Source organism: Alosa pseudoharengus, unplaced genomic scaffold (genome assembly GCF_046254945.1).
Source record: "Alosa pseudoharengus isolate Yale_2024_CS ecotype anadromous, Long Island Sound unplaced genomic scaffold, YU_APseudo_1.1 YU_APseudo_1.1_scf_23, whole genome shotgun sequence".
In the NCBI taxonomy this organism is placed as follows: domain Eukaryota; kingdom Metazoa; phylum Chordata; class Actinopteri; order Clupeiformes; family Clupeidae; genus Alosa; species Alosa pseudoharengus.
The window spans coordinates 8987617-9014908 of NW_027468685.1; the positions used below are offsets into that span (position 1 = coordinate 8987617).

The 27292-nt window shown below is 44.2% G+C and overlaps 2 protein-coding genes across 6 annotated transcripts in view; one reads left to right on the forward strand and one right to left on the reverse strand.

Annotated features, from left to right (window-relative positions):
- LOC143140430 (glyceraldehyde-3-phosphate dehydrogenase-like) overlaps positions 1–27292 on the reverse strand; it is a 227536-nt gene that overhangs the window by 26510 nt on the left and 173734 nt on the right. The gene's annotated exons all lie outside the window — the stretch shown is intronic.
- Positions 8694–27033, forward strand: fam131ba (family with sequence similarity 131 member Ba). 5 transcript variants are annotated; one of them, XM_076301317.1, is made up of 7 exons: positions 8694–8720; positions 15815–15917; positions 17242–17460; positions 18011–18151; positions 22784–23097; positions 24148–24390; positions 26024–27033. In XM_076301317.1, exons 2-7 carry the CDS (start codon positions 15821–15823, stop codon positions 26285–26287), a joined length of 1278 nt encoding a protein of 425 aa, XP_076157432.1. In that variant the 5' UTR covers positions 8694–8720; positions 15815–15820; the 3' UTR covers positions 26288–27033. The 5 variants fall into 5 exon arrangements, with proteins under 5 accessions (XP_076157432.1, XP_076157431.1, XP_076157430.1 ...); XM_076301316.1 differs by having other exon boundaries at positions 8700–8720; positions 15815–16004; XM_076301315.1 differs by having other exon boundaries at positions 8710–8720; positions 15815–15908.

The window sequence follows — 27292 nt, forward strand, 5'->3', positions numbered from 1 at the left end:
TCTTAATACATGTTTAATTTAATGACATGCACTGGAATACACATATACTATACAGCCAAGGCACAGTCTCAAAAACATTTTAATAATGAAGTCAAATGTTTAATTCCAAGCTGTAACAATTGAACAATTGATTTATTTGTTTCTGTCAGCTCATTACGTACCAATTGTGTAAGTACCATTGTACAGCACTCCATTGCATGATCCTCTGTGCTGAGCACTCCATTGCATGATCCTCAGTGCCGAGCACTCCATTGCATGATCCTCAGTGCTGAAAATAATTGACTGAGTGTACAACATAACGTGAGTCATGGTTCAGTTGAAGTCAGCTGACCTTCAGTGTGTTTATGAAAACAAAAGATGATTTGTGCATTTGTGTGGATGGATCGCTGGGAGTGTGTGCTAAAGACAGCATCAGCTTTCTCTACAAAGGCCAGACTCACATCGTCTGTGTGTCTGTGTGTGTGTGTGTGTGTGTGTGTGTGTGAGAGAGAGTGTGTCAGAGTGTGTTTGTGTGGACTGTCTCGCTGGCCTTGCTCTTGGCCGACGCTGTGTGTGTGTTTGCTCTGGCTGTCACGGCGGGGCTTGTTTGTGTCGGTGTTGGGCCGTCTGAAGCTGGGTGCTGGGTGCGCACAGCTGAGGGCTTGCATTACTCCAGCACTCCTCTCTGCTATCGATCTCATTAAATGTGCTGACGGACAGGCGGGCGCATATTCTCTGTCAAACACAACGCCGCTTGTGTAATAATAGTCATAGACACACCCAAACACACATACACACATGCATGCACACACACACACACACACACACACATACACACACATTGACAAGCTCAAAAGTAAAATATGAACACACTCACCCTCATACTAGTATGCACACACACACATGCTTGCGCGCACACACTCTCTCTCACACACACACACACACACACACACACAATCAACAGTCAAGTGCAAACATAAACCCACTCTTGCATGTGCTGACAAACAAGCTCATAACCACCCACCCACTCAATCACACAAACACACACACACATACACACACACATCCCAAATGCACACACACAAATTCACACCAATACAGTCACACATCATGTATCAGTCGGCTGCCGCCTCGGTGAGTGAGTGACAGGGCCCAAGGTGACTGGTCGATATACTGACTGACATGCAGGCATCCATCCAGTGATTGACCTGCCAAACGAAGGAGTATGAAGGGGCATGAGAATGAGGGATGAGAGAGAGAGGAAGAAAGCGGAAGAAAGAAAATTATGAGCAGCCGGAGAGGGAGGAGGGGATATGAGAGAGATGGAGATATTAAGACAGGAAGACAAAGAATAAACATAAAGTTTATGACCACCACCCTCTAAGGACTTGTTTGTTTTGAAAACAGTGAAAGAGGCAGAATGATGATGCATTTGAGAGTCTTAAATAAAGCAGATAGAATAGATTCCACCTCAGGTGTCTAGATGGACACGAAATAGAGATTTAGTATCAGTGTCAATGTGATTGATTTAAAAAAAAACAAACAGTGTTTTAATTAAAGAAAGAAGCTATCTCAAAATTACTTTTTCTGCAGCATCCTTTGGGGACACCGAGCTAAAAACCCTCAGCATCAGTTCGGACGTAAAAGAGATCATTTAGCTTGCATCGCTCCAATCATTTGCCCCCTCTTAGACGAGGGAACACCGAGTGAGAGTGAGCGAGATGATAACGGACCCTCGAGCACGTCTCGCCCATGCTGACGCCATCCCTGTGGCACACAGCTGCATTTTCTGAAATGATTTCCCCCAAGACTATAACCGAGTCAATTTTCAGTAACTGCAGACATTTTCGGATTTGGACTGAGAGGCAGAATTTTCTTTCCTTTGTTTTTTGAGGGAGGGTGCGGGGAGAGAGAAAAAGAGAGAGAGAGCAAGAGAGACAGAGACAGACAGAGAGAGACCGAAAGAGACAGAGAGAGAGAAAAGATCATTTTCCTGTTTACCTTACTCAGCCTGGCCTCAGGGGGATTCATCTGTTTGCCTCCGTCTCTCCTCCCCTTTATTCTTCTGCTCCTCCTCTCCTCTCATTCTCTCTCCTCTCCTTTCCTCTCATTTTCTCTCCTCTCCTTTCCTCTCATTTTCTCCTTTCCTCTCATTCTCTCTCTTCTCCTCTCCTCTCATTCTCTCTCCTCTCCTTTCCTCTGCTCTCCTTTCCTCTCATTATCTCTCCTCTCCTTTCCTTTCCTCTCATTATCTCTCCTCTCCTTTCCTTTCCTCTCATTCTCTCTCTTCTCCTCTCCTCTCATTCTCTCTCCTCTCCTTTCCTCTGCTCTCCTTTCCTCTCATTATCTCTCCTCTCCTTTCCTTTCCTCTCATTATCTCTCCTCTCCTTTCCTTTCCTCTCATTCTCTCTCTTCTCCTCTCCTCTCATTCTCTCTCCTCTCCTCTCATTCTCTCCTGTCCTCTCCTTCTCTCTCCTCTCCTTTCCTTTCCTCTCATTCTCTCTCTTCTCCTCCTCCCATTCTCTCCTCTCCTCTCATTCTCTCCTGTCCTCTCCTTCTCTCTCCTCTCCTTTCCTTTCCTCTCATTCTCTCTCTTCTCCTCTCCTCTCATTCTCTTCTCTCATTCTCTCTCCTCTCCTTTCCTCTGCTCTCCTTTCCTCTCATTCTCTCTCTTCTCCTCTCCTCCCATTCTCTCCTGTCCTCTCCTTCTCTCTCCTCTCCTTTCCTCTGCTCTCCTTTCCTCTCATTCTCTCTCTTCTCCTCTCCTCCCATTCTCTCCTCTCCTCTCATTCTCTCTCCTCTCCTCTTATTCTCTCTACCATGCTGCCTTTCTTTGGCACCCTTCCGGGTTCTCCCCAGTCATCCCTCTGTTTATGCCTTTTCATCTCTCTCTTTATGCCTCTCTCCATTTCTCTCTCTCTCTCTCTCTGTCTCTGACCCCAGACACTTGCCATTCCTTTCTGTCTGTGTTCAGCTTCTTTGTTGTCTGTCTGTCTGTCTGTCTATCACCCCACCTATGTCTCACTCTGGGATTCTCTGCCTCATTCCCCTCTTCCCTCTCTCCCTTGTCTGACTGTTGGTTATTGTCATTTCTTTCCTCTATCTCTCTCCTTTTCCTCACTCTCTCCCTTTCTCTCTTTCCCCTTGTCTACCTCTGGCATCCCCTTCCCTCTTTCCCTTTCTCTCTCAATATCATATTGCCTTCCATCCCCTCTTTCTATCATTCTCTCTATCTCTCCCTCTCTACATCTCATACCCCCCTTCACCTCTTTGTTTATCCTGTCTTTCTTTTCCTCCCTTTCTCTCTCACAATCTCATTTTCAGCTTCCACACCCTCTCTTTCGAACTCTCTTTCTCTCTACCTCTGACATTGCATTCCATCTTTCTTCACTATCTTTATCAATCTCTCTCTTCCCATTTCTTCATATCTACCTGTCACACCCCATTCCTGCTTCCTTCTCTCTCTCTCCCCTCCCCCCCCTCTCTCTCTCTCTCTCTCTTCCCCTCTTTCTCTCCCCTCTCCCTTTCCCCTTTTCTCTCTCTCTCTCTTTCTTTCTTTCTCTCTTGTTCTCTCTATCTGTAGGGTGTTGGCTCAGGCTGTGAGGTGAGTCAGCTCCTCTTCTCTCTGCCGCCCCCTCCTCACACACACACACACACACACACACACACACACACAGTCCCGTTCACTCTGCTGTGGCCACATGTCACAGCTTCCCTCACTTCAGCGAGGACGACGCGGCAGGCCCTTCAGCCAAAGCCGATGCGTCACCAGCCTCTGAGAACCGTCAGGCCCCATTCTCCACACTGCTGCACCACTGCCGCCCACCCACCCCGCTACACACCCACACACACACACACGCATACACAGACACACACCGCACACACACAAACAATCAAACCTCACCCTTTACTCCCCTCTCTCCTAACCACCATCATGGTACTGATGTGCGTGCCAGTTGTACCTCTGCCTTGTCACAGCATTTCTGCCTCCCACACACATGCACACACACACACATGTGTACACACACACACACACACACACACACACACACGCACACACACACATGCACACACATACACACACACATGCATATACACACACACACACACACACACACACACACCTGTCTTGCTGCTCATCTCCCTCCCCCCTCCTCTCATCTCCTGCCTCCTTCTCCACTCGGACCAGCGGGTTCCTAGCCCATTAGCCGATGTCCAGGCCAATCGTGAGCTAAGGCCCAGCAGGCTCCGCAGAGGAAGTGATGTTCCGCTCTCTCAGGCCCCCGTGCTCCTCACTGTGTGCGTGCAGCCGTGTCTCGTCTCGGGGGGGGGGGGGGGCTTGTGCGACTGATTTAGCACACGGTGTGGGATGCGCATTGACAGTGGGGCCATATGTATGATTACCAGACAGGCCTGTGTGCTTGTGTGTGTGTGTGTGTGTGTGTGTGTGTGTGTGTGTGTGTGTGGGGGGGGGGGGGGGGGGGTGTATGCTTCGCAAATATTATGAAACACAGGAAAGAATGCAGGCCATCTTGGTTCTGGGTCCCATCAATTGTGGATCTGTTGTGGTTCACTGTCAGTGTGCTTTCCTGCTGGTGCTCTTTGGTATGTCTACTCTCACTGCAAGTGGAAACAAAAAGCATTGCGCAATGACTGTGATGTTTAGAGCCAATTTGTAGAACTGACTCGTATAGTTTAGCATGAGTCTGTCTGTAGTTCATGTGCTTCCTTTATACCTGATACTTGATCACTGCTGATGGCTGAGTCAAAGGATTACCACATACTGTGCTGTTTGTACTACAGTGGCAAGAAATAAATAAGAATTACCTGAGCCCTATGGATCCTCGTCTGAATTACAATAATGAGCAAACTGTTTTGACTAGTAACGCACATTATTGGAAAAAGTAAGCAAGCCCCAAGTCTAATGGCTTCAAATAAAGCCAATTTGAGTCAGAAGCCAAGAAATATGGAGCTCAGTCAATGAAAAAAGTGTGAACGAAGTGGTTTAAACATTTTACGTTTGCTGTTAAAATAGAATGTAGATAGCAATAGCATAGCATAAAGTAACATATTCTAATGTGAACCATGCCTTGCAGATGTCAGAAGACCTACAACAAAGACTTGTTGATCTTTAGAAAGTTGGACTATCCATCAGCCCACAGATCAACAAATTATCATAAGGAGATTATTTACTATGACTTGGGTGCCTAGATGTGGGCTTTCATTCAACAGGAAACTAAATGCACTATGCAGAATTGTCAACAAGGCAAAGACAGCACATTAAAGAGTCATTGGAACTGGTTAATGTCTCATGATTTATCAGGTAAAACATTGAACAGGGAGTGTGTGTCCATAGCAGGACACCACAGTGGAAGACTGCTGTCTAAAAAAACCTTGTTGTGTGCCAGAAAGAGCACCTTAACACTCCACAATGCTGAGAAAAACCTTGTTGTGTGCTGGAAAGAGCACCTTGATACTCCACAATGCTGGGAAAAACTGTGTTGTGTGCCGGAAAGAGCACCTTAATGCTGGGAAAATGGGCTGAAAAGACACAGATTGAATTGAATTTGACCGACAGAGAACGCGTTCTTGAAAAAGTTTGGTTTAGATTTTTTTTTTTAACCTTGGTGCAACCTTCCACCAGTTTTGAACAGAACCAAGGATGTGCCATCAACAGAGGGCATTGCACTCATTAAACAAGAGTTAATGAATAAACAGGAGATAATGATATGACAGTGGTCACGTAATAATGTATTTATTAGCTGTTTAATGCTAGTTAACGCCTGCAGTGTAATGCTAGTTGACTAGTTTCGATTAGGCCTACTCATGACAACAGCTGATATAGAAAGAAAACTCATGCTTTAGCCTTCTCTCCACTGGTAGAGAGACATGCTCACTCCCGTTTGCAGATAAAAACAACATTTTTTTTCAGTTCAAGCTCTGAACCAAAGTGCTACGTTCTGAACCATTTTTTTTTGGTCGAAATGCTCCGAGCGGTTCAATTGTTGGCTTGCAAATTGGAGCGTCATTCTGATACAGGGGAAAATGCCTCTGCACACAATTGGATATACCCCTACAAATCAGAGCAATGAAATGGCCTAATGTGAATCCTGTAGGAAGAACAGCCAAAACATTGTTATTCTCGTCAAATGCTTTAATTACTTTTTTCTGTTAGTTTTTTAGTTAAGTTATTGCACTGTCAATATCTTGTAAAAAGGACGTGATGGCGACGTCTAAAGGTGTAGCTTCTGCAGCGACAGCCGTTTTGTTGTAAACAAAATTAACTGAAGCACGTTCAGGTGACATGAATGACTAAGCACCGTTGCTCACATATCTATGGTTGCTCATCTATCCATCATCGTATAAAGCCTGCCCAGATGATTTGATTGGTCCGCACAGTTCTCAAGTTTTCATTGAGGCTTCTCAATCAAACAAGTCCCAACCAAAATTGTATGGGCGGGGTTAATTTTGGGCTGGCTTCCAGGCTAATATAGCCTGGTAAACCAAACTCATTAACGAAGTGAATTGATTCTGGTCACTTGAAATCATTGGTCCAGCCTAACCAATCACATTGATCAGGGATTCAAAACGTTACTTCCTACTTTGCCTAAAATTTACAGTGATGAAAAAAAAACATCATTGGCAGTCAGGAAACAATGTATGTGGGCCTACCTTTGCTGTAAATAAATGTACACATTCTTCCGACAGCAATTTTTGATGTTTGCAGGCGTTGCTGCTACCGTTTACCACAGCCACTTTCGATTTTGAAAATATAACGTCATCCCCTCTCGTCACTGATTGAGCAGGTAATCTGCCAATTGATGTAAATGTTAGTGAACTATAGAGTTCGAGACTAGTATCTCCCTGAAAGGAGATCTAGGTAGGCGTGGCCAGGCTAAGGCTAATAGCCCAGACCTTATCCAATAGAAATGCTGTGGACTGACCTAAAAAAAGTCATTCACACCAGACATCCTAAGAATATGGCTAAACCGAAGATAGAATGGGCTGACATACCTGTTGAATGTTGTGCAGGTTTGATTCACAGTTAACAGGGACACTTGGTTGAGCTTATTTCTGCCAAAGGTAGTTAAACCAGTAATTACTTTCAAGGGTTCATTTGTTTTTCCCCACCAGCACTATAAATGTTTAATTAGTGTTTTTAGAAATAAAGATGTAAAAGACAATACTTCAGTGTTATTAGTTTCAGCACATTGTGTTTGTCTATAGTGACTTAGATGACTCACATTTTATGTTATTCCAAAGGGTTCACATACACTCTCTCTCTCTTTCTCTCTCTCTCTCTCTCTCTCTCTGTCTCTCTCTCTCTCTCTTATTCTCTCCTTCTTTTGTCTCATGCTCTCGGTCTCTCACTCTCCAGGGTTCCATCGTTCTCGCGCTCTCTAGGGTGCGCCGATGGCCTTGAGGCCTACAGTCACCCGCCTGTATTTACTGAGAACGAGTCATGCAATTAAGCTTTCCACTGATTAAAACATGCCTGCAGAGATTCACGGCAGAAAAGACATTACGTTATCTAGTTGCCTCCCTGTATCGGATGCCATAGGCATTAATCTGTGTCACTAATGTTGTGCAGACTCGGCTAATGTGACATGGTGTATGAATGCATAGGATATGATTTATGGCTCTTGCCACCACTGTCATTATGAGAAAACATTGTGTGCCACTTAATAAAAACACTCGTGTGAGATTGAAAATTGGACATATCCCTTTTCCATATGATATTTTGAGCATATGCTAAAATTCCTCTAAAATGAGACTGTGCTGGTTAAAGTACAGGATTATGCATTAAATCTCAGAGAACAAATGCTTTTGAAATGTCCAGTTAAAAACATCCAGTCCGCTTAAAATAGTCATAGTCTCAAGTCCATTTCCATACCCCTGTCACTGCAACCACACCATTAAATGAGAAGAACATGGGGATATTTCTCTGGTAACGGAAAGAGATAGTGAGCAAAGCCATTTTGAAAAGTAGAGTGGCCTGTCTCCCACGGTAGCCTTGGACTGTCGACAGCAGACTGTGAAGTGAAATGAGGCAGATGTAAACGCAACAGGCAGGTGTGCATAAAGCTATACACACAACAGCAGGTGAAGTTTATCAGGAGTACAGCACTGAGGCAATGAAATTACAGAGGTTGTCACGATTGTTACGGTTGTTAAATTTTTTCCCTGTATCTCAGTGTTATAAAAGTTCTTTTGAGGATGAATCTAATTAATTGGTGTCATGTAGAATGAGAGGCGATTCATGGCAGCGTATAATTTGGGATTGTGACCGATTAAGGGGGGGGAGCTATAGTAATAGTTTTAATACAATAATCTCCACAGGTTTTATGTCTAGTTGTGTATTGTGCATTGTGCACCATATAATTACTTATCAATTAAGGTGTGAGTCAGCTGCCTATTGGATGGATACAGCACCTGCTACGAGGAAATATACCACATCGTTTTGATTCCCTTTTGGCGTGGTCCTAGTGCAAGTGTCAGAAACGGCTCCTTGCAGAGTGGTAACAGTTGGTCTGGGTAATTATTCTAATTATAGTCCTTTTGTGTGAATGTCAGCAGAAATGTACGGGTGTTCTGTCAGCTGTACTCAGCTGGCGTTAGTGTGCAGAGGTTATATAAGCCTGTCTTTCACCTCCTCTCTCGTTTCCTTCCCCCCTCCTTCTCTTTCCCTCTCTTTCTCTGCAGCGGTGGACGCGGTTCCTGTACGGAAGGATGGAGAGCAGGTAGGTTCCATGAATAGCAGACACATGGACACAAATAAACATAAACATATACATATACATATACATATATATATATATATATATATATATATATATATGTATATAAAAGCATACATGCTTATATACAGATCCATTCATCCATAAAAAAACATACAGTCAATACCATAGCCCCACATCCTCACATACCCTTCACCATACCTAGAGATTGGCATGGGATACTTTCCATAAGATCATCTCTCAATGCAAATAAAACCATGCCAATCTCTAGGTATGGTGAAATGTATGTGATGATGTGGGGTTATTTTAATTCCAAAGGCCAAGGGAACTTAATCAGGATGTATAGTATCCTGGATCCATGAAATAACTGGCCTTTAGAAATAAAGATCTGCCTGCCTCTATGCCTCCATTGATTTATTTACGATACATTATTCATTCACAAAGAAAATTGGTATCCTCAAAGGTTGGATTTTTCCTCATTTTTTTAAATTAAGGCATTAAGATCAATTTTAGTCAACTTTAGCATGGGTGTGCAAACTTTGTAACATGACTATACATACATTCATGCATCCATCCATACAGTACAAATCCATATATCCTGTGTACATTCATACAAACACAGAAACATTTCACAACTTAAAATGTGAGGACTGATATTTGGACCTCACAGATTTAGGGCCTGATATGGTGTGTGTATCATGTGGTCCCCACAACCTCATACATACACACATACATACAACATAGGGGACACACACAAACACACAAATACATACGTACTACACACACACACACACACACACACCAGCTGTGTGTTCTCTGTCGGAGTCTGTTGACTGGGGAAAGTGCAAGACGAATCCCAGAGGCGAGTGTGTGTGTGTGTGTGGGCTGAGGAGAAATATGAGCCATTAGTAGCATGACGCCTTTAGCAACGCCACGTTTGTTTACACTGAGCGAGCCGCGTAATCCTGCGCACATTTTTATGACATCATTTAACACTATGTTCAGTGTAGCTGTGAAATCTACCACATGTTTCATTCTCGCACCAGTGCCACCGTTATCTGTGTTAACGTTGACGCACGTACGTTGAATAATCTTTCCCTGGTAAGTCACTATTAGTTAAGTATAAATCTTTGCAAACTCAAACAGCAGGGCAAGCAAGCATAGATCTGAGCTCACTCGCATGCATGTGTTGAAACCCCATATGGCACTACACTGCAGTATTTCCAACTAATAAAATAGCACAATGCTTAAATGGTTGCTTGTACTACCAGTTCCTTGCACTTCTTTAGTGTAAGATGGCTGACAGGAGAGAGCCTGTTCAACACACACGTGTGTGTGTGTGTGTGTGTGTGTGTGTATTCACTACTGGCAGGGACTATGGCTGTAGCTTTTCAACCAAGAGCCTAATGATACAATGGCTGTGTTCGTCTCGGCAGTATTGAATTTCTCACCCAAGGCCATTCGAGATGCCAGGCCCCTAGAGTCCGACCATCATCTCACTGTGTGTGACAGCCACTCTCTTCACCCCTACCCCCCCATTCCCCCACACACACACTCACACAACACCACCATGTGACATCCATCTGACTCCATCTCGCGTCTCAAAAATCCATTTCTACTCACACCGTCCCTTCTGTGCTGAGAGACGACCATAGAATTTATCTGCGTTCATCTGTTTGTCAGTTATGGATGAGTTTGGCCAGGACAGCATCGTCTCCCAGGCCCACGGCGCTATGAAGCTGTCTGGGCTGCCTGAGGTCCCGCGGGACGGCCTTTTAGCAGTCGGCTGCTCTCTGGATCTGTGGGGTGGAGTGGACCCGCTGTATGGGCAGCGGTGCTGGAAGCGAATTGAGCTAAAAGTTTCCAAAAAAAACGCTCCCAGAGGTCTGTTGCAAGGGTAGATACAAGGACAATGCCACTGACGTCATGGTTTCTAGTGGCACTTCAATAAATTGTAACCCTGATAAATTTCTAAGTTGTGCGATCTGATTCAGAAGCCGCTAATGCACCAAAGTGGCAGTGTTCTGCCATAGTTCTAAATCAGAATGTCCTACAATTCTAAGTACACCAGAATATTATAGGGCATCATCTACGGAGGGATACAAAGTCAGGGTGAAGCTAGCTGTGCTTGTGGGCTGTTTGAGTTTTACCAGGATTTCTTACAAAGACAACAGTTTCGTTTCATAACGGTTTCCACAGACCACCTTTTTTTTTTAAGCATCCAAATGAAAGATGCCTGAATGGCAATTCGTTTCATATTTCAAGATAATTTGTTGCTTTGTATGTAATTTACATAACTTGCACAAGGATGTTGATTGAATGGAAGTTGACATTAAACAATGAACATTGCTCTCGGAAGTTTGCAATTTTGTTGACAGCTTATTTTTCAATGCAGCTTAATGAGTGACGGCTGTCATATGCAATTTGTCCCAGTATTCAACGACTATCTTCATCCACATCTCTTTGACAGTGAGCAGCTCTCAGGGTAGTATGACAAATCTCAGAATGTGAGGAAACCTTAAATATCTCTCAAATGCGTGCTTTTCACCTAACCAAGCCTGGAACAATGCAATGATGAAGGAAATCTTCATTCCAATCACATACTGTGCATTTTATTATTTCATATTATTTTGAAATGCTATCTTGCTATTTGAAAACAGGCGTTGCCCTAGAGAACTGTAGCAATGGCTAGCATGTCGAGTAATATCCCCAAAAAGCAAAGGAAGGGCTCATTAGGCAGGTGCTGCTGCTGTGGTGATAATAATCAGAGGCACGCCTCCTGGCTGCGACGGAGGAGGTTTGGTGACCTTCAGATGACCTCTGCTATTGATCAGGCGCTGACTGCGCGGTGCAGTGTGTCATTCTGGTGCGCAGACGAGGGTGTTTACTAGCCCCAGAAAAAGCCTCCGCCGTCCTCCATTAATGCAGGTGTCGAGCAAATTGAGCTGCTGTTACTGTGTGTGTGTGTGTGTGTGTGTGTGTGTGTGTGTGTGTGTGTGTGTGTGTGTCAGCAAGCTTGTAATTTACAGACTGAGAGAATACATTTGCACCCTTGTGCTTGGTATGTCTTTTGTATATGAAGCATCATATGCTTCAATGTTGGCTCTCCCTTCTGGCTGATAAGATGCAGTTAGAAAACACTAGTGGCCCTATTGTGACAAGTCTAAAATGTATGTTTGGTCTAGCCAGCCCATGATTTAAGTGCATTTAAGGTGTGTCCATGTCCGCTAGTTTAAAGGTAGAATAAATAGTCAGGTGCATGGCTAAAAAATGGTTTACTTAGGTTTTGTGAACAAGCATGGGTGTGTTTTTGGTGTTACATCCAGTAAACCAAGGAGAGTGCCATCTCCTAATCCCTTAAAGAGCCAGGAGGGGTTTAACCATGGCATGTTACTATTATGAGTATTATAATAGTATAATAGTATACATTATTATGGGCGCATCTCTGCAGAAGGAATCTGCTTGCACGCGAGACCATCTATGCAACCATCTATTGCTTTGCTGAAACAGGGATGTGTCAGTGACAAACGGAGTAGACTATAAATGCATTCTTGCCTTGCCATAATGAATCACGTACTGTAGGCTACAGCAAAACAAACTCTTACATTTAGTCGTTTACTTTCACAGTATTGATTGACTGGGGGTTTACAATCAAAAACATAACTAGGAAAAAAACAATACACCCCAATAACATTCAAATGAGTGAATACAAATCCTAGGGACAATCAGCCAAGCATACTACAGTCTTTGCATTGTGTTGCTATGGCCTAGCCACTAGGCAGATCATCAACTATATTTCCTGATAATGTGCTCTCAAAATAACACTGAAACATTGCACCTTTTACTTTTGGCCAGGTTTTCCTTGGTCAGTGGTGTAATCATTTTCAGTGGTGCCAAAATAGCATTGTGCGATCGATCAATCTGCCTGACCACACCTACATTTTTTCCACCGACTCCCCCCAGGGTGCATAAGTTGATTAGTTATTTATGCATCATGGGTGCTGGAAGGGAATAAGTGTGTTGGTTAAGACATGTATCACTTCTGGCTCTGCTGTACACCGGACATCAGATAGGGCCTCATGGCTTCATCAACATGAAAGTAACAGAATGAAGACATTTTGACCATTTCTTCATGAAAGGCACTGATTTGTATAAAGATTCGAGATAAAGAAAGCATTATATGCTTAGGAGATGCTTTCAAACCAACAGCGTCAGTGCCCTGATTTCCTTTAACAGATCCCTGAGGGCTAAAGATTATGAGGACTCCATATGTCAGGACATGCTATTTCTAATATGCTAGATTTCTGCATTTGAGGAAAATTGTATCTAATCTGAAAGCCTGTCTTTAGTCAACGTGTTTACAAGTCACTGTTTGAGGATTAAATCAACAAGATGTAGTTCTTTCACCTTAAAATAACAGCTTCAATCTCATTGCCACCTCACATGTTCCTACAATATGGCGAATTGAGGTTTTGAAGTTGAAGACTAGGGTACCCAGTATGTTGAAAGGGGAATTCCTACACTCCAGGCTGCGCTGCCACCATCGACTTAAAGGCACCTTATCCTAACTCTAATCAGAACCCTAACCCTAACCTTAACCCATGCCTAACCCTAGCGCCTTCCAGGCAGGGCAGCCTTGAAGACAATGTTGGGGGCTTAAAACACTAAGAAACCCAAATAGCACTATGAATATATATTTTTTTCTAGACCAATTTGGTTCTCTCACCGCAGCCATGACATGCCCGTACTAACCACTAGATGTTAGCCCAGTGCATTTGTACAGTGGAGCTCTGTACTTTGCCTTGGTTTTATTCTGGTGTGATCCCAGAATGTTTGAGTCCTCTCGGTCTGTCCTGGTTGCCACTTTGACCTCAGTGCCTCCTGTCCTCGGTGTCTCTCCTTCTCCCCACCTTTTCCCTTTTAACCTGGTTCCTATTTTAACTTCCTGTTTGGGCAACTGGTCCAGTCCCCCGTGGTCAGGTCTACGTGTCAAAGCTTTTTTTTCCCAGCAGCACATTCCCCACGTCCCCTCCAACCCCCAGAATTCCATTCTCCTTCTACCAGGTTAAAACTATTTGTTGCCCAGAGCTTCTCTCATGTTTTCTCCTCTCCCCTCCCCTCTCTCTCTCTCCTGCTCTCCCGTACAGCAAGGACGTGCTGAGTTCTCATGGGAAGGAATCAATGTAAGTCTCTTTTGGATCATGTCCCTCCCTCTTGGTACCATCAACCTTTCAGATGTGAGCCAACTGGGAGTTCAGAGCTTTTGTGACGAGAGTTCAAAGTGTGCAGACAAGTTGTTGAAATTATGGCTTCAATGCCAGTCGAAACGACTAAACCTACTGCGGCTTTAGGGGCGTGTGGCTCAAACCTACGACCCCCTTACTTCTTCATTCATGCCTACTTTTAGTGGGCACCGTCTTCAAGCCCCATCTTGCGGAGGCATTTGGATTGGTTTAGTAATTCCAAATGCCATCACTTCTGCAAGTGTGCCCACCCATTTTTAGACCTCATTTCACAATGGTTGTCTCTAGATGTATGCTATTATATGTTTGGCTATGAAAGGTTACTTTTGCCTAGTTGGCCCCTTCCAACGGGGTGCGGGGGTGTTGGTGGCAGTGTGACCCAACTTTGCCTGATTGCTATTTTCTTTTGGGGGTGTGTGTGTGTGTGGGGGGGGGGGGGGGATCCAGGGCCCGTTCGCTCATCTAAAATCTTCAGTAGTCTGTACCCATCACATACGCACTTCATAACCGGCATGTCAGTTCATCATTACTTGTTACCACGTTGTTACCAGGGCTGCTGGGAGGGGCTGCGATCACACATTCCAGCCTGCTGGAGGGCACATCAAGGAACCTTTACAAATACTGATATCATGCCCATTTGAAGATCACAGTAATCAGCCCAACCTCAAAACATTAGCGGCCGACCAGGAATTATCACTCCACTACTGGTATTAGGCAAAAGAGAGCGCATGTCTGCTTGGCATGTATGAGGTCCCGGGTTGACTCCCCGGCATCTCCATGCTCCTTTGGGGAGCGCTGTGGCACAACAGGCTACAGCGCTTGTACCATGTACGGGTCCAAGTGCCCACGGGGACCCAGGTTCGAATCCGAATGTCCCGATCTCACCCCATCTCTCTCTCTCCCACTCGCTTCATGTCAATCTTCACAAATAAAGGCAAAAAGCCCAAACAATAAACTTAAAAAAAAAAATAGAGCGCATGACTCAAACCAAATAATGCTGATCCAGCACAGGACTCTAGGCTGCTCAGTGGGACGTATTTGACGTCAGGAGTGGACAGACATTAATCAGATGTAAGGCCGAGGACATTAAACTGTCCTCCTACTGTGGGCCTGGACATTCTCCGTTCAGTCTAACCTTCACAGTTAATTTCAGAGCATCTGAACTGCGATGCAATCTTTCATTGTTCAGCCAAAGGCATCTCTACTGAGAGTTACCTTCAAGTTATATTCTTCTAATATAATATCTATAGAGCTTTCATTTTGACAATAGAACACCTATAGAGCATCTCAAAAAAAAACTTCCCGGAGAAGAAGAAAAATTTGGGTCGCAGGGTTCAAGGTGAAAAATAACTTTTGTATCACTATGCAGAGGACGTTGTCACTGACCTTAACCCTTTAAATATTATTTAGATTCACAGGGTAAAAACTGTATCATAATTCAGTGTATTGGGTGTTTTTAATTGGCTGTGTCAGCGAAGTTGGTGCCAGGTGCCCTGATGAAGTGCTAAATGTGAGTGATAATTGAAATGTACTGTGAGATTAACGCCATCTGTTTTCCTCTCTCTCTCTCTTGCTCGCCCTCACTCTCTGTCATGTACCTCTGATCTTCTGTACTTTTTGAATATGCAATATTTTCTCCATATTTTTCTGTCCTCTTCGACCCTGCTTCCACGCACATTCTTTTCTTTTTTCCCCCCTACACTTTCTCTTCTTTACATTTTCTTTGTTTTCTTTATCTTTCTTTCAACCCCTTTCTTCATGACTTCTCTCATCCTGTTCCATGTTTTTTTCTTCTTTGCTTCCTCTCTCTCTCTCTCTTTCTCTCTTTTCCCCACCTCCTCTCTCCCTTCGCAGCTCTCGATGGAGGACACCACCTCCATTCTGCCTCGTCTCAAGCGGCAGTCCAACCAGTACGGGATCGGTGCTTTGGCTAAGTCCTCTCTGACAGGTGTGTCAGGTGTGTGTCTGTCTCGGTAGCTGGTAATCGCCCCCATGTTGGCTCCAGGAGGAGGAGGAGGCGTGTGGAGTCAACATGGACGCCCCCGTGGGTACCCCCCCCCTTTCCCGTTCTTCACCTCTCCCCACTCTCTTGCCTTCATTACAAATGCACGTCAATGGCCGCCCTTTGCGGCCATTGATGATGAGATTCAATCAGATCCAATGTCAGACCTCTTCCCACTTTACCCACTCCGAAACCAATCAAAAGCAAAAAATAAATAAAAAATAAATAAAAATCACCGCAGGCTTTAAGGCATAAGTTATTTTACTGACAAAACGCGTCACCACGGGCTGTCTGCTGGGAAGTAAGGTGTTTTGTTGTGGAGTGTAGTCGTAGTGGTGTGCTGTGTTTCTTTTCATTTGAGTTCAGTTCAGTTCAGTTCAGTTCAGTGTAGTCCTAGTGTGTTGTGGAGTGTTGCTGTGTTTATGCTGTGGTGGAAGTGACTGTATCTTATGTGACATGTGCATCTGTGTATGTATTACTTGATACAAATATACCTTTGTTCACTCTTACCTCAGGAACTAACTTTGGACAAAGATTTATTTCCCTGAGATGTTTATTTTTTTTATTTTTTATACAACAGCAATTTTGAGAGTAGTGAAAGTTATACCCTCCAGCATCACACCATCAATTACTCTTTCCAGAAAAAAAAGATAGGGCTATTTTTCAAAACAAAAACAATGTATTGTCTTCAGTGACAAGAAAATAAATAAAGGAAAACAAAAACAGGAATGCTATCTACGAAGCCAATTTGTTCTGCTCGTGGCCTTTGAGTCGCATTGTCTCCCTGACTGTTTTGCACTAATGCATATCCTTTTCTGACCACACATTTGCATTTTAATGAGAACGCTTTTTTTCCACAACACTGGTGCATTTGATGTTTCCTTACCCAATCCCCAATTCATTTATGTGTTGTATAATTAATCATGTGTTATAAATGAATGTCATGACTAACGCGTCTGAATGACGACGTAGCCCCCTCTTATCAGTTCCCACTCATTGCCCGTCACGCGAAGGTGCAGGGGATTCGTCAAGTCAACAAGGCTTGACAGATTCAGGCAGTTTCCATTGGCGCCATCCACTTTCATTTTCTCACCCTGCATTGGAGGCACTTCTGTCACGTCTGAGTCACAAGTGTGCTAAAAAAAAAAAAAAGAAAAGACGAAAGCTCTGGCAGCAAACTGCCCGGCAACTCCTCATCATCTCCCTCCCTGAGAAACGCTTTGCGTCTCCAGCGGTCTTTTAAACTCACACCCCGTTTCCTCCTCATCCTCTTCCTCAGGTGTGACCCGTTCCATGAAGGACAAAGTCACCAAGCCCACGGCCATGGCTCAGGGGCGCGTGGCTCACATGATCGAATGGCAGAGTTGGGGCACACCATCCGCCGGGCCAGAGGGGGGAGTGGGTCGGACCAACCTGAACCGCGAGAGAGAGAGGCGGCTAGAGCACGATCTTTACAGTGACCTCAGTGATGGGGAGAAGGAGGCCCGTTTTGCCGCCGGTGAGTTCAAGTCAACATGATAACTCATTAAGAAAACATGAGGGGGGAAAAAAGCTTTCCTAATGCTAACACAAATGCTAATGCAACGCAGGCACTGAAAAAAAGCTTTCCTAATGCTAACACAAATGCTAATGCAACGCAGGCGCTGAAATGTGTCTGGAACCTTCCCCTATCCACCCCCTTGTGGAAAAAAACTATAATATTAAGATTTCTATAGTAGTTCTATAGTAGTGCATAATACTTCTATGATGTTCCGTAATACCTCTATAATATCCTTCTCCGCTATAGTGTTCCTAGTACAGTCTTTAAGTACCTTTATAGGATGTCCCAAAATACTGTAACCTTTCTATAATATCGATACTAAGAACTAGATTGTATACATGTAGTATTCCTATAAGAATGCTATACTATTTTGTCCCAAACTTCTATAAGATGCCTATAGCTCTTTTTCGTAAGGGTCTTTAGTCTCACTTGTTATGCAGCTCTCTGTCACTGTGATAAAAAAAAAAAAAAACAACTCTCCCTCTCTTCCGGTCTTTTCCTTCCCCAGGAGTGATGCAGCAGTTTGCCGTCTCTGAGGCTACGTTGCTGGGCTGGAATTCGATGGAGGGAGATGGCCTGTGTGCGGACTCCAATCAGGGCAGTGTGGCCCACCTGAGTGAGGGCAACCAGGACAGCATCACCAGTCGTGGTAAAGACACATCAGTTGCCTCTCTACCAATCACCCGGAGTACAAATTGTTACATTCACAACGTTACATTCACTTAGAAGCTATTCTAACACATCAAAACTGATGTACTGACTTACTGATGTACTGGCTGTTCATTTCATCAATTTGTATTTTTCCTGGATGTGTTACATGGTCATTTTAGCTTCAGTAACACAAGCAATCTCTTGTATTATTACACCCCTGCCCTGTTAATCAATTCAGGGTTGCCATGCTGTGGAATTGCTAAGGGGTACATCTATTATTTGTTATACAGTAGTGAATGCCATTCCAACATGATAACAGATATACTACGCCTCGTGCTATTTCAGCATTACCTCATTGGCAGAGCAGAGAGACCATCTCTGTGGATTACTACTCTCAATTTGTTTGTCTCAATCTGGTGGAGCAGGTTTGGTCTGGCATGAAGAGCCAACCATTGAAATGACGGTCTAGGGCCCAGGAGTGTCTTCTGCCATCTTGTGCTGAGTGGTTTTGGCCCGAGTCTGTGTGTGGGTTGAGCTGTCACCAATAACTGACACCTGCCCGTACCTAGTGCCTCCTGAGCTGCCGAGGAGCATATTGAAGATGAGCGTTGCCTGCTCAGCCCTGTGTGTGTGTGTGTGTGTGTGTGTGTGTGTGTGTGTGAAGAAGACATCAGGGGACGTGAGGGGATTAGGGTCACAAAAACAAATGGTTGCTGGCTTGGCACCACACACACACACACAAACACACACTCACACACACACACACACCCACACACACACACACACACACACACACACACACACACACACAAACACACACACACACACATACACACTGAAGTGGATGTGAGCCAGTCTGTTCCCTCTTTGAAGTGCCACGACACCCAGAAGACTGAGAGACCCCGGAGGGGGTGATAAATGTGTGTATCTGTATATGTGTGTGTGTGTGTGTGTTGGGGGGGGGGGCACTTGGAGACATTGTATATTTCCAGAGAGGCCTCCAGCCATGACTGACACTTTTTGTTGTCTATTTGCATTAATCAACACATAAACACACACACACACACACACACACACACACACACACACACACACACACACACACACACAAAGAACCAATGGTTATTTGATATAATGGAAAATGCAAATAGCTGGAATGGCTGTGGATGTGGGCTCTCTCCATTGCAATGAAAGCCAGATGGGCTTGTGAAAGCAAACAGCTGCGCTTGACTTCACATCAGCTGTATGTGAAACTCCTCTGAACAGCCACCTACCTGCTTCACTGATTGGTGCTCATCGCCCATGTTTGGGTGCTCCAACTCCTCCGCTCGGTCTACTTCAGTAGAGGTCGTGACGCACTCAATGATTCGCACACACAAACACACACACACACACACACACACTCGTATGTACACACACGCATGCATTTATAAACACAGAGATGTTAGCCTAGAAATCTAGACGCGCCCCTAGCGGGCTAGCAGGGCTAGTCTAGCAACTCTCTGTTGGCTTGTGAGCTCCAGAAATCGAAACTAAATCAGGCCAATGAAATCGTGTATAGAGTCGTTAGGTGGGCTTAACATAATGATTGATGGCAGAGTTGCAACGGTTTGGCTTAAATTCCCTGCTACTTGAAAACAAATAAGATGGATGTTGCTGTTGGCGAACAGTGTGACACGAGTTAAGCTTTTATTAAGTTGGCAAACGTTTGAACTAGCCAACTAGCTCCGCTGGTGGGAAACGCATGGGACTTATAGCGCTGCCGCTGTCCTATTGCGTGCAGAGGGAATTTAAAAGACAACTGATTATCCCGCCCCTCGGATTGAGCACTGCGAATGGTGAGTGCCCAGACCCTACATTTTAATGTGGGTCTGGCTCGCCAGGCTACAGAGATGTAGGAGCATAGAAACATGTGATGTGCTCACAAACACACATGCACATACTGTGTAGAGATATACACCCACACATGTACACATATCCCCCCCTTCCAAACACACACACAGACACACACACACACACACACACACACACACACACACACACACACATTGCATCCGCCATCAGTCACACTCACACGCTGACATGTGCATGTACATATACACACAGAAGCACACAAATTCAGCACACCCAACAAACACACCCATCTAAAGTGATGGACTGGGCTTGACCTGATTGATATTGTTTACCCCTCTGACTGATATGTCCTCACCCCCGTTTGACAGGTCTCAGAGGTGTGATACGGCTTTATTTACTGCTCACAGGAGGCTGTGTGGAGGCATTCCAAATGGCAACAGAGCCCTTGGGCAGCACGCACACAGATAATAATGGTGTTGTGTGCGCATTGCAGCGCAGGCTGGGCAAACTCAATCCGTGACCTGGAGCAGGGAGCAGGGCCAGGGCACAGGAAAAACGCTGGAGATGGGTCTGATGACTGGTGAAGTGTGAAGCACAGATATTCAAAAGATAGAGGGAGAGAGGAGGCTGACAATGTTTAATCCATATGTACATCCACACAGTATCTCTGAGATGGATGTTGTGGGCATTCTGCTCATTGTTGTGGCCATTCTACTCATTTTGCGTGCATTCTACTCATTGTTAAGGGCATTCTACTCATTGTTAAAGGCATTCTACTCATTGTTAAGGGCATTCTACTCATTGTTAAAGGCATTCTACTCATTGTTAAGGGCATTCTACTCATTGTTAAGGGCATTCTACTCATTATTAAGGGAATTCTACTCATTGTTGTGGTCATTCTACTCATTTTGTGTGCATTCTACTCATTGTTGTGGGCATTCTGTTCATTGTTAAGGGCATTCTACTCATTGTTGTGGGCATTCTACTCATTTTTAGGGGCATTCTACTCATTGTTAGGGGCATTTTGCTCATAGTTGTGGGCATTCTGCTCATTGTTGTGGGCATTTGTTGGAGGTACTGTTTTACCAATCTTATCAATATTATTGGTAAAACATTATCAAGTTAATGTTTTGCCAATCTTATCATTTACCTGTTGCCTCTCGTTTAGAATTTCTATGCCTTTTGGGTTGTTTATTTGGCAGACATGTAGAATTTCAACTTTTGGGAAAAGTTACTCTGCATCATATCCTTATGGGGAATGAAACATTTTGAATGGTATAAGAGAGCAAATTCAACTCAGAGGATTGTTTTAGATAAAATAATACATAACAGAGAGAAAAGCTCACTTCCTTACACAGTGAGCCTCTACAGCTTGTACCTCTCTGGTCCTCTCCTCATAATCAGGGCTGGATGAAGAACAGCAAGGGCCCTGGGGCTACAGCTAAACACAGCACATCCTCAAATTATAACCAATATTTTCAGGCCATCTAGGAAATGCTCCAATTTGCAACCGGAAAGAAATGGCACATCATAGCTATACCATCAACACAAGACAAGGCACACACACACACACACACACACACACACACACACACACACACACACACACACACACACTTTGTGTTGTAGCAGCATTTCATTAATGAACACCAGTTGTGAGCAACCTCATGAGTTTGTGTTAATTACAATGACCTCAATGATCCTATACATCTAAGTTGAGCACAGTACACAATATTAAAAAATGTGTATAGGGAAGATTATATTAATGTAATAAACATTAATGTCCAGCTAGAGCCCCGATGATTTTTAGTGTTGTCTTCATCCATCATCTCCTTTGCATTCAGAACTGCTCGCAGGGTTTCGTTGATGGCAGTTGCCGCTGGTAGCTTGCATGTAAAGCCTGTATGCTCATTAAAGCGGATCTTTTAAGATTTTTAAGATGCTGGTATCTAACTTTGTGCCTCCTCTAAAGCACATTTCACAGTTCGAGTATGTGATTGCTGACAATTTTCGTTGTACATGTATTATCATGGAATGATCACTTTTACCAGACGCCTACTAAGCGTACAGAAATGTTCACATATAGACTGTCTAGACTACAAAATAACAGCCTACTCGTAGCCTTGAACAACTTGTTGCATCCTTACACATGAACTATAAACAGGTTACAATCTGAAGTAGGTCTACTTCCTCTGCCAACCATTAGCCCCATTAAATTGATGTGGCCTCTTTCCTCTATCAACCAGGGCTTTGGCAGTCTGCAGGCCCTGGGTCTTCAGCCCCACCCAGCTCAATACTTCATTGTTACAGGCAGGCTACAACAATTAGCTTCCACTGTATTCAATGGAATTGGTCTACACCAGAACAGATAGTGGCGCATACTTTCAAAAATAATTAGACCAGTTTTCTAAAACTATTTTTATGCTCTGCGAACGGAATGCTTCAGTTACGTGCAGGGGTGCTGCTAGAAAATTTGGGCCCTATGACAGATTATATACTATGATAGATATATTATATATACTATTGTCAGATTATATACTATGATAGATATATTATATATACTATTGTCAGATTATATACTATGATAGATATATTATATATACTATTGTCAGGGGGGCTCTCTGGGGGGCCCCTGTCAGTGCTGGGCCCTTAGAATCCCCTAAACCCCCCCCCAGCGGCGCCCCTGGTTACGTGCCTAGTGTAGACTGCTATTTCATCTTGCTCTGCTCACAACCTCCTAATTCTCCATCCTCTCCTGTTCTCCTCGTCCCCTCAGACCAGCCCCTGCATCACTCCACCGCGGACGTGTGGCCTCACACCTACGTCTCGCAGGGCCTCTACTGCCTCTCCTCGTCTGACGCCTGGGAGCCAATCAGCAGCGAGCCCTCGGGTGTGGCCTCCCCCGCCGCTGGCTCCTACGTCCTGGCGGGCAGCACCTCTGGCGAGGGCTACGAGGGTAACCAAGGCAACCACACCCAGTTCCTGTCCCAGAATCAGCATCTCTCGCTGCAACAGCAGAACCACCTGCAGCAGCTGCACCAGATCCACCAGTACCAGCAGCAGCAGCTTCTGCACTACCAGCAGCAACAGGTACAATTCCCAGCAGCCTCTGCACTACCAGCATCCTCGCAGCATTATGGGTTTTTTCATTAGCTACCGGTACTTGGGAAATAGAAAAGTTCATTAGCTACCGGTACTTGGGAAATAGGAAAGTTCCAGCCTCCGAGCGGGAGAATACACACTAAGATAAATACATGTAATTCTAATCAGTCAATTACAGTCATTAGTCATTAATCAAAATGTTTGAAAAGGTTCCAAACATATTGTTCTTGGTAAAAAAGCTTATGTGTAGATCATTACATTGTTATATACATGGATGTAAAGGAGCAATGGTAGTGTCACTGCTTGACAATCTGTTGCCTGGGTTTGATTCTCGAGTCTGTGTCGCTTTGACTAAAAGTGCCTGCTATATTCATTCAACTTCAACATTCATTCTGTTGCTTTGAATATTTTCACCGTCTAGCAGGTTCCATTCATTTTGAAGTATCTGTGCCAGCAGAAGCTTTTTGTGTTATATCTGCTGCAACAGGCGTTAGTGGAACTATAATTTACACCTATGCCAGAGACCTAGCATTGGGGGAGCATGGGGAAAGTGGGAACGCTGGCAGTATTCACTCCTTGAAAAATGCTTATTTCAAGCCGTTCTTTAATCACAAACCATTAGATAGCCCATAGAGCTACCATATTATGTGTTTTTACTTTAGTGCATTTCTAGCAAATATGCGCTACATTTCACAAGCTACTGAATATGGGAAGCAGACAAAAATATGGACACTGAATAGATTTTCAAAATGCACTGATGCCAGATGGATGTGTGAGATCTTTGGAGGGTAAATGGTGGGACATGGTACAAAATGGCAGTACAAAATGTGCTTCCAGTACTTTTTTTACATCAATTTGGAATTGAAATACTCGGCTGTCTCTCAGCCCTGACTGCTATTAGCCACAGATGGAGTGGCGTCCACATTTACAACAGAGGTAATTTCACCCTCAGGAGTTACTAATCACGACTGAGATTAATTTCTTCAACACTTTAACAGTCTGCTCTCTCCCCTTGCTCTGCTGCTTCTTGCCTCACAGGCCCTGGATCATCGTTTCCACAGCAACCCTCACTCCCTGCAAGCCACGCCTAACAGCACCATCCACAGTCTGGGCCTGCCCACTCACCCACGATTGGCTGACCTGTGGGCGTCGGCTCAGGTGGAGATCGCTGGACAGATGGCTCCCATGAACATGATGGACGGGGGCGTGGCCGAGACAATGGGGGAGGAGTTTGATGCGGAAAGCGAAAGCATGACCGAGCAACAGGAGGAGGAGACCAAGGTCAGTTCCCAAATTGATTATCATATTCCCACTATGATATTCCCACTATCCTACTGCATGATATTCCCACTATCCTAATGCATGATATTCCCACTATCCTACTGCATGATATTCCCACTATCCTACTACATGATATTCCTATTATCCTACTACATGATATTCTTACTATCCTACTACATGATATTCCCACTATCCTAATGCATGACACTCATACTATCCTACTGCATGATATTCCCTAGCCTGGAGGCCAGCTGGAATTTATCCCGCCCACAAAATTTGATGACAGGACATTTGGTCAGGAGCTTCTTCATCAAGAAGTCTCTATACTTGAATAAGATGTGTTCGTCCCAATCAAATAGTTTTGGTGGGCTTTACATGATGATGGACAGATGCACAACAGTGTATAAGTATATTATAAGTATATATACTCTTTTGATCCCGTGAGGGAAATCTCTGCATTTATCCCAATCCGTGAATTAGTGAAACACACACAGCACACAGTGTACACACAGTGAGGTGAAGCACACACTAATCCCAGCGCAGTAAACTGCCTGCATCAACAGCGGCGCTCGGGGAGCAGTGAGGGGTTAGGTGCCTTGCTCAAGGGCACTTCAGCCGTGCCTACTGGTTGGGGTTCGAACCGGCAACCCTCCGGTTACAAGTCCGAAGCGCTAACCAGTAGGCCACGGCTGCCCATCATTAGATGATTAGATTGATCATGAAATTCTTACTATCCTACTGCATTACTATTTACAGTTTGTTTCCATACAACCCGCTTCACTGTTTCTTAATCATCAAATAATCTGCATGCTTAAGGACCTAAAATCCTGAGAAAAGTAGGCTATGTGTAGTGAATTTTAATCAGTGCTGCACTTTTCAATCTTATAACTAGTCTTAGTAAAGTGTGTTGGGCCTTTTAAAAGCGCTGTACAGTATAACTGCAATGTGTTGTTGTTGTTGTTGATGATTTGGTGTATTAGTACTAGTACTACAGTAGTACTAGTTTGGATATACCTTGATTTGTCTCATTTTACTAACTCAGTTTGATCTTCTGATAAATATGTTAGAGTAATCTGGTGCTTGTTGTCTTCCTGGCCATGGTCACAAACAAGGTCATGTAAGGAAACTCTGTGATGTAGCTATTCCATGGGAAGCCGAGATACTTCACTTAATTAATCTACACATGGTATATATCGGAGTTTCAAACATATTCACATTATGAGATTGGATAGAAACCAAGCTTATGAGAACATTAAGCTGTTAATTGCTGTGCAGACATGCAATTACAGTTCTCCATGACAACTCATTCAACACAACATTGATCCATAACTCTGATTATGGTTATAGCATTTGTCATTTAAACAATTAAAGAGATGACACTCAAAGACCATTGCTGACTTTGGCTCAAAGCAGATTTAGAAGACTTTTGTGGGAAGCTTCAAACTGTCACTTCTAAGGACTCATTCCCTCTGACTCGACCTTTACGGGTACAGAAACTTCAAAAGGTCACATTCCACACAGTTTTTTTTTTCACACAACTAGCAATGCCATCTGTTTTTTTTTTCCTTACGATGTTTTGATGTTCATTCCTCTCCCCTGCTGTTCCAATCCAACTCCCACTCCCACTCCCCAGGAGGACGAGATCACGTTAACCTTGGAACCCGAGTCTGGCTCGCCGCTACCGACCACAACACAGCCGTCGCCGCGGGAGACCCTCAGCCCCTCCTGGGCCGATGGACCCAGCCCCCCTGCGCCCTTCTTTTCCACTGCCGAGCCGAGCGCAGAGTACGCGCCTTTCGAGGTCACGTCCTGCATTGTCCAGTCTCTGGAGGAGAAGGACGAGGAGCTGGCGGCGGCAAAGGAGGAGGGCTCCGTGGTTGTCGTGGCGACCAACTGACGTGCGGCAGCCCGCTAGGCTCTTTTTTTTCCCAAGCCAGTAAATAAAAATGGACCACCGAGCTAAACAAACACCTTAATAATCAACCAGTTACACTAATCTCCATCCTCTACCCCTAACCCCCTCCCCCCATCACCACCACTCACTATTAACCCTACTGAAGGAACTGAACATGTGGTTCTGGGGCTCTAGACGTGAAAAACAAATGGATGGACAAGCGGATCGGACAGCAATTGGGGAGACCTTGTTAGACAGGTGTTTCTGAGAGCTGGAAGGACAAAAGCAGAATTCATAAGAGTGTGTCATTTGCACTCCAGCGAGGCCGGGAACGAGTCGTTTTATGAAGCGGCACAGAAGAAGGAGAAGAAGAAGAAGAAGAGATAGCAAGGACACGCGCACAGAGAGGGGGGAGTGCGAGCAAGAGGAGCGCAATATAAGAGAGCCAAACCAACCAAAAGAAAGTGCATGCTTTTGAACTATTTACAAAAAAAGATTCAAATCTAACAGTATACATAGTAATAATATTGATTTTTGTAATAAAATAAAAAGCCAATGAAACAGTATATGTATTTACATGTATGTGTGAAGGTGTGAATGTGTGTGTGTGTGTGCGTGTGTGGGTGTGTTTGTGTGCGTTCATGGGTGAGTGTACTCTACGTGTGTATGTATAAAATTATATTCTGAAATCATATTACCAGTTTGCCTGTTGGCAGTGATGTTGTGTGAAATGTTTCCTATGTTATTTATTACCACACACACACACACACACACACACACACACACACACACACACACACACACACACACACATACATACTCACATATAGACACATACACAAATGGACACATACATACATGCACAAATACACACATTTGTAAAACACACACACACACACATGCACACACACGTGCTCTTTGTATAATCAAGCACAATACTGCCCAGTTTAAAACAGTGCTGCCCAATTTACCATCATAACGTATTGTAAATCCTACTACATATGCACT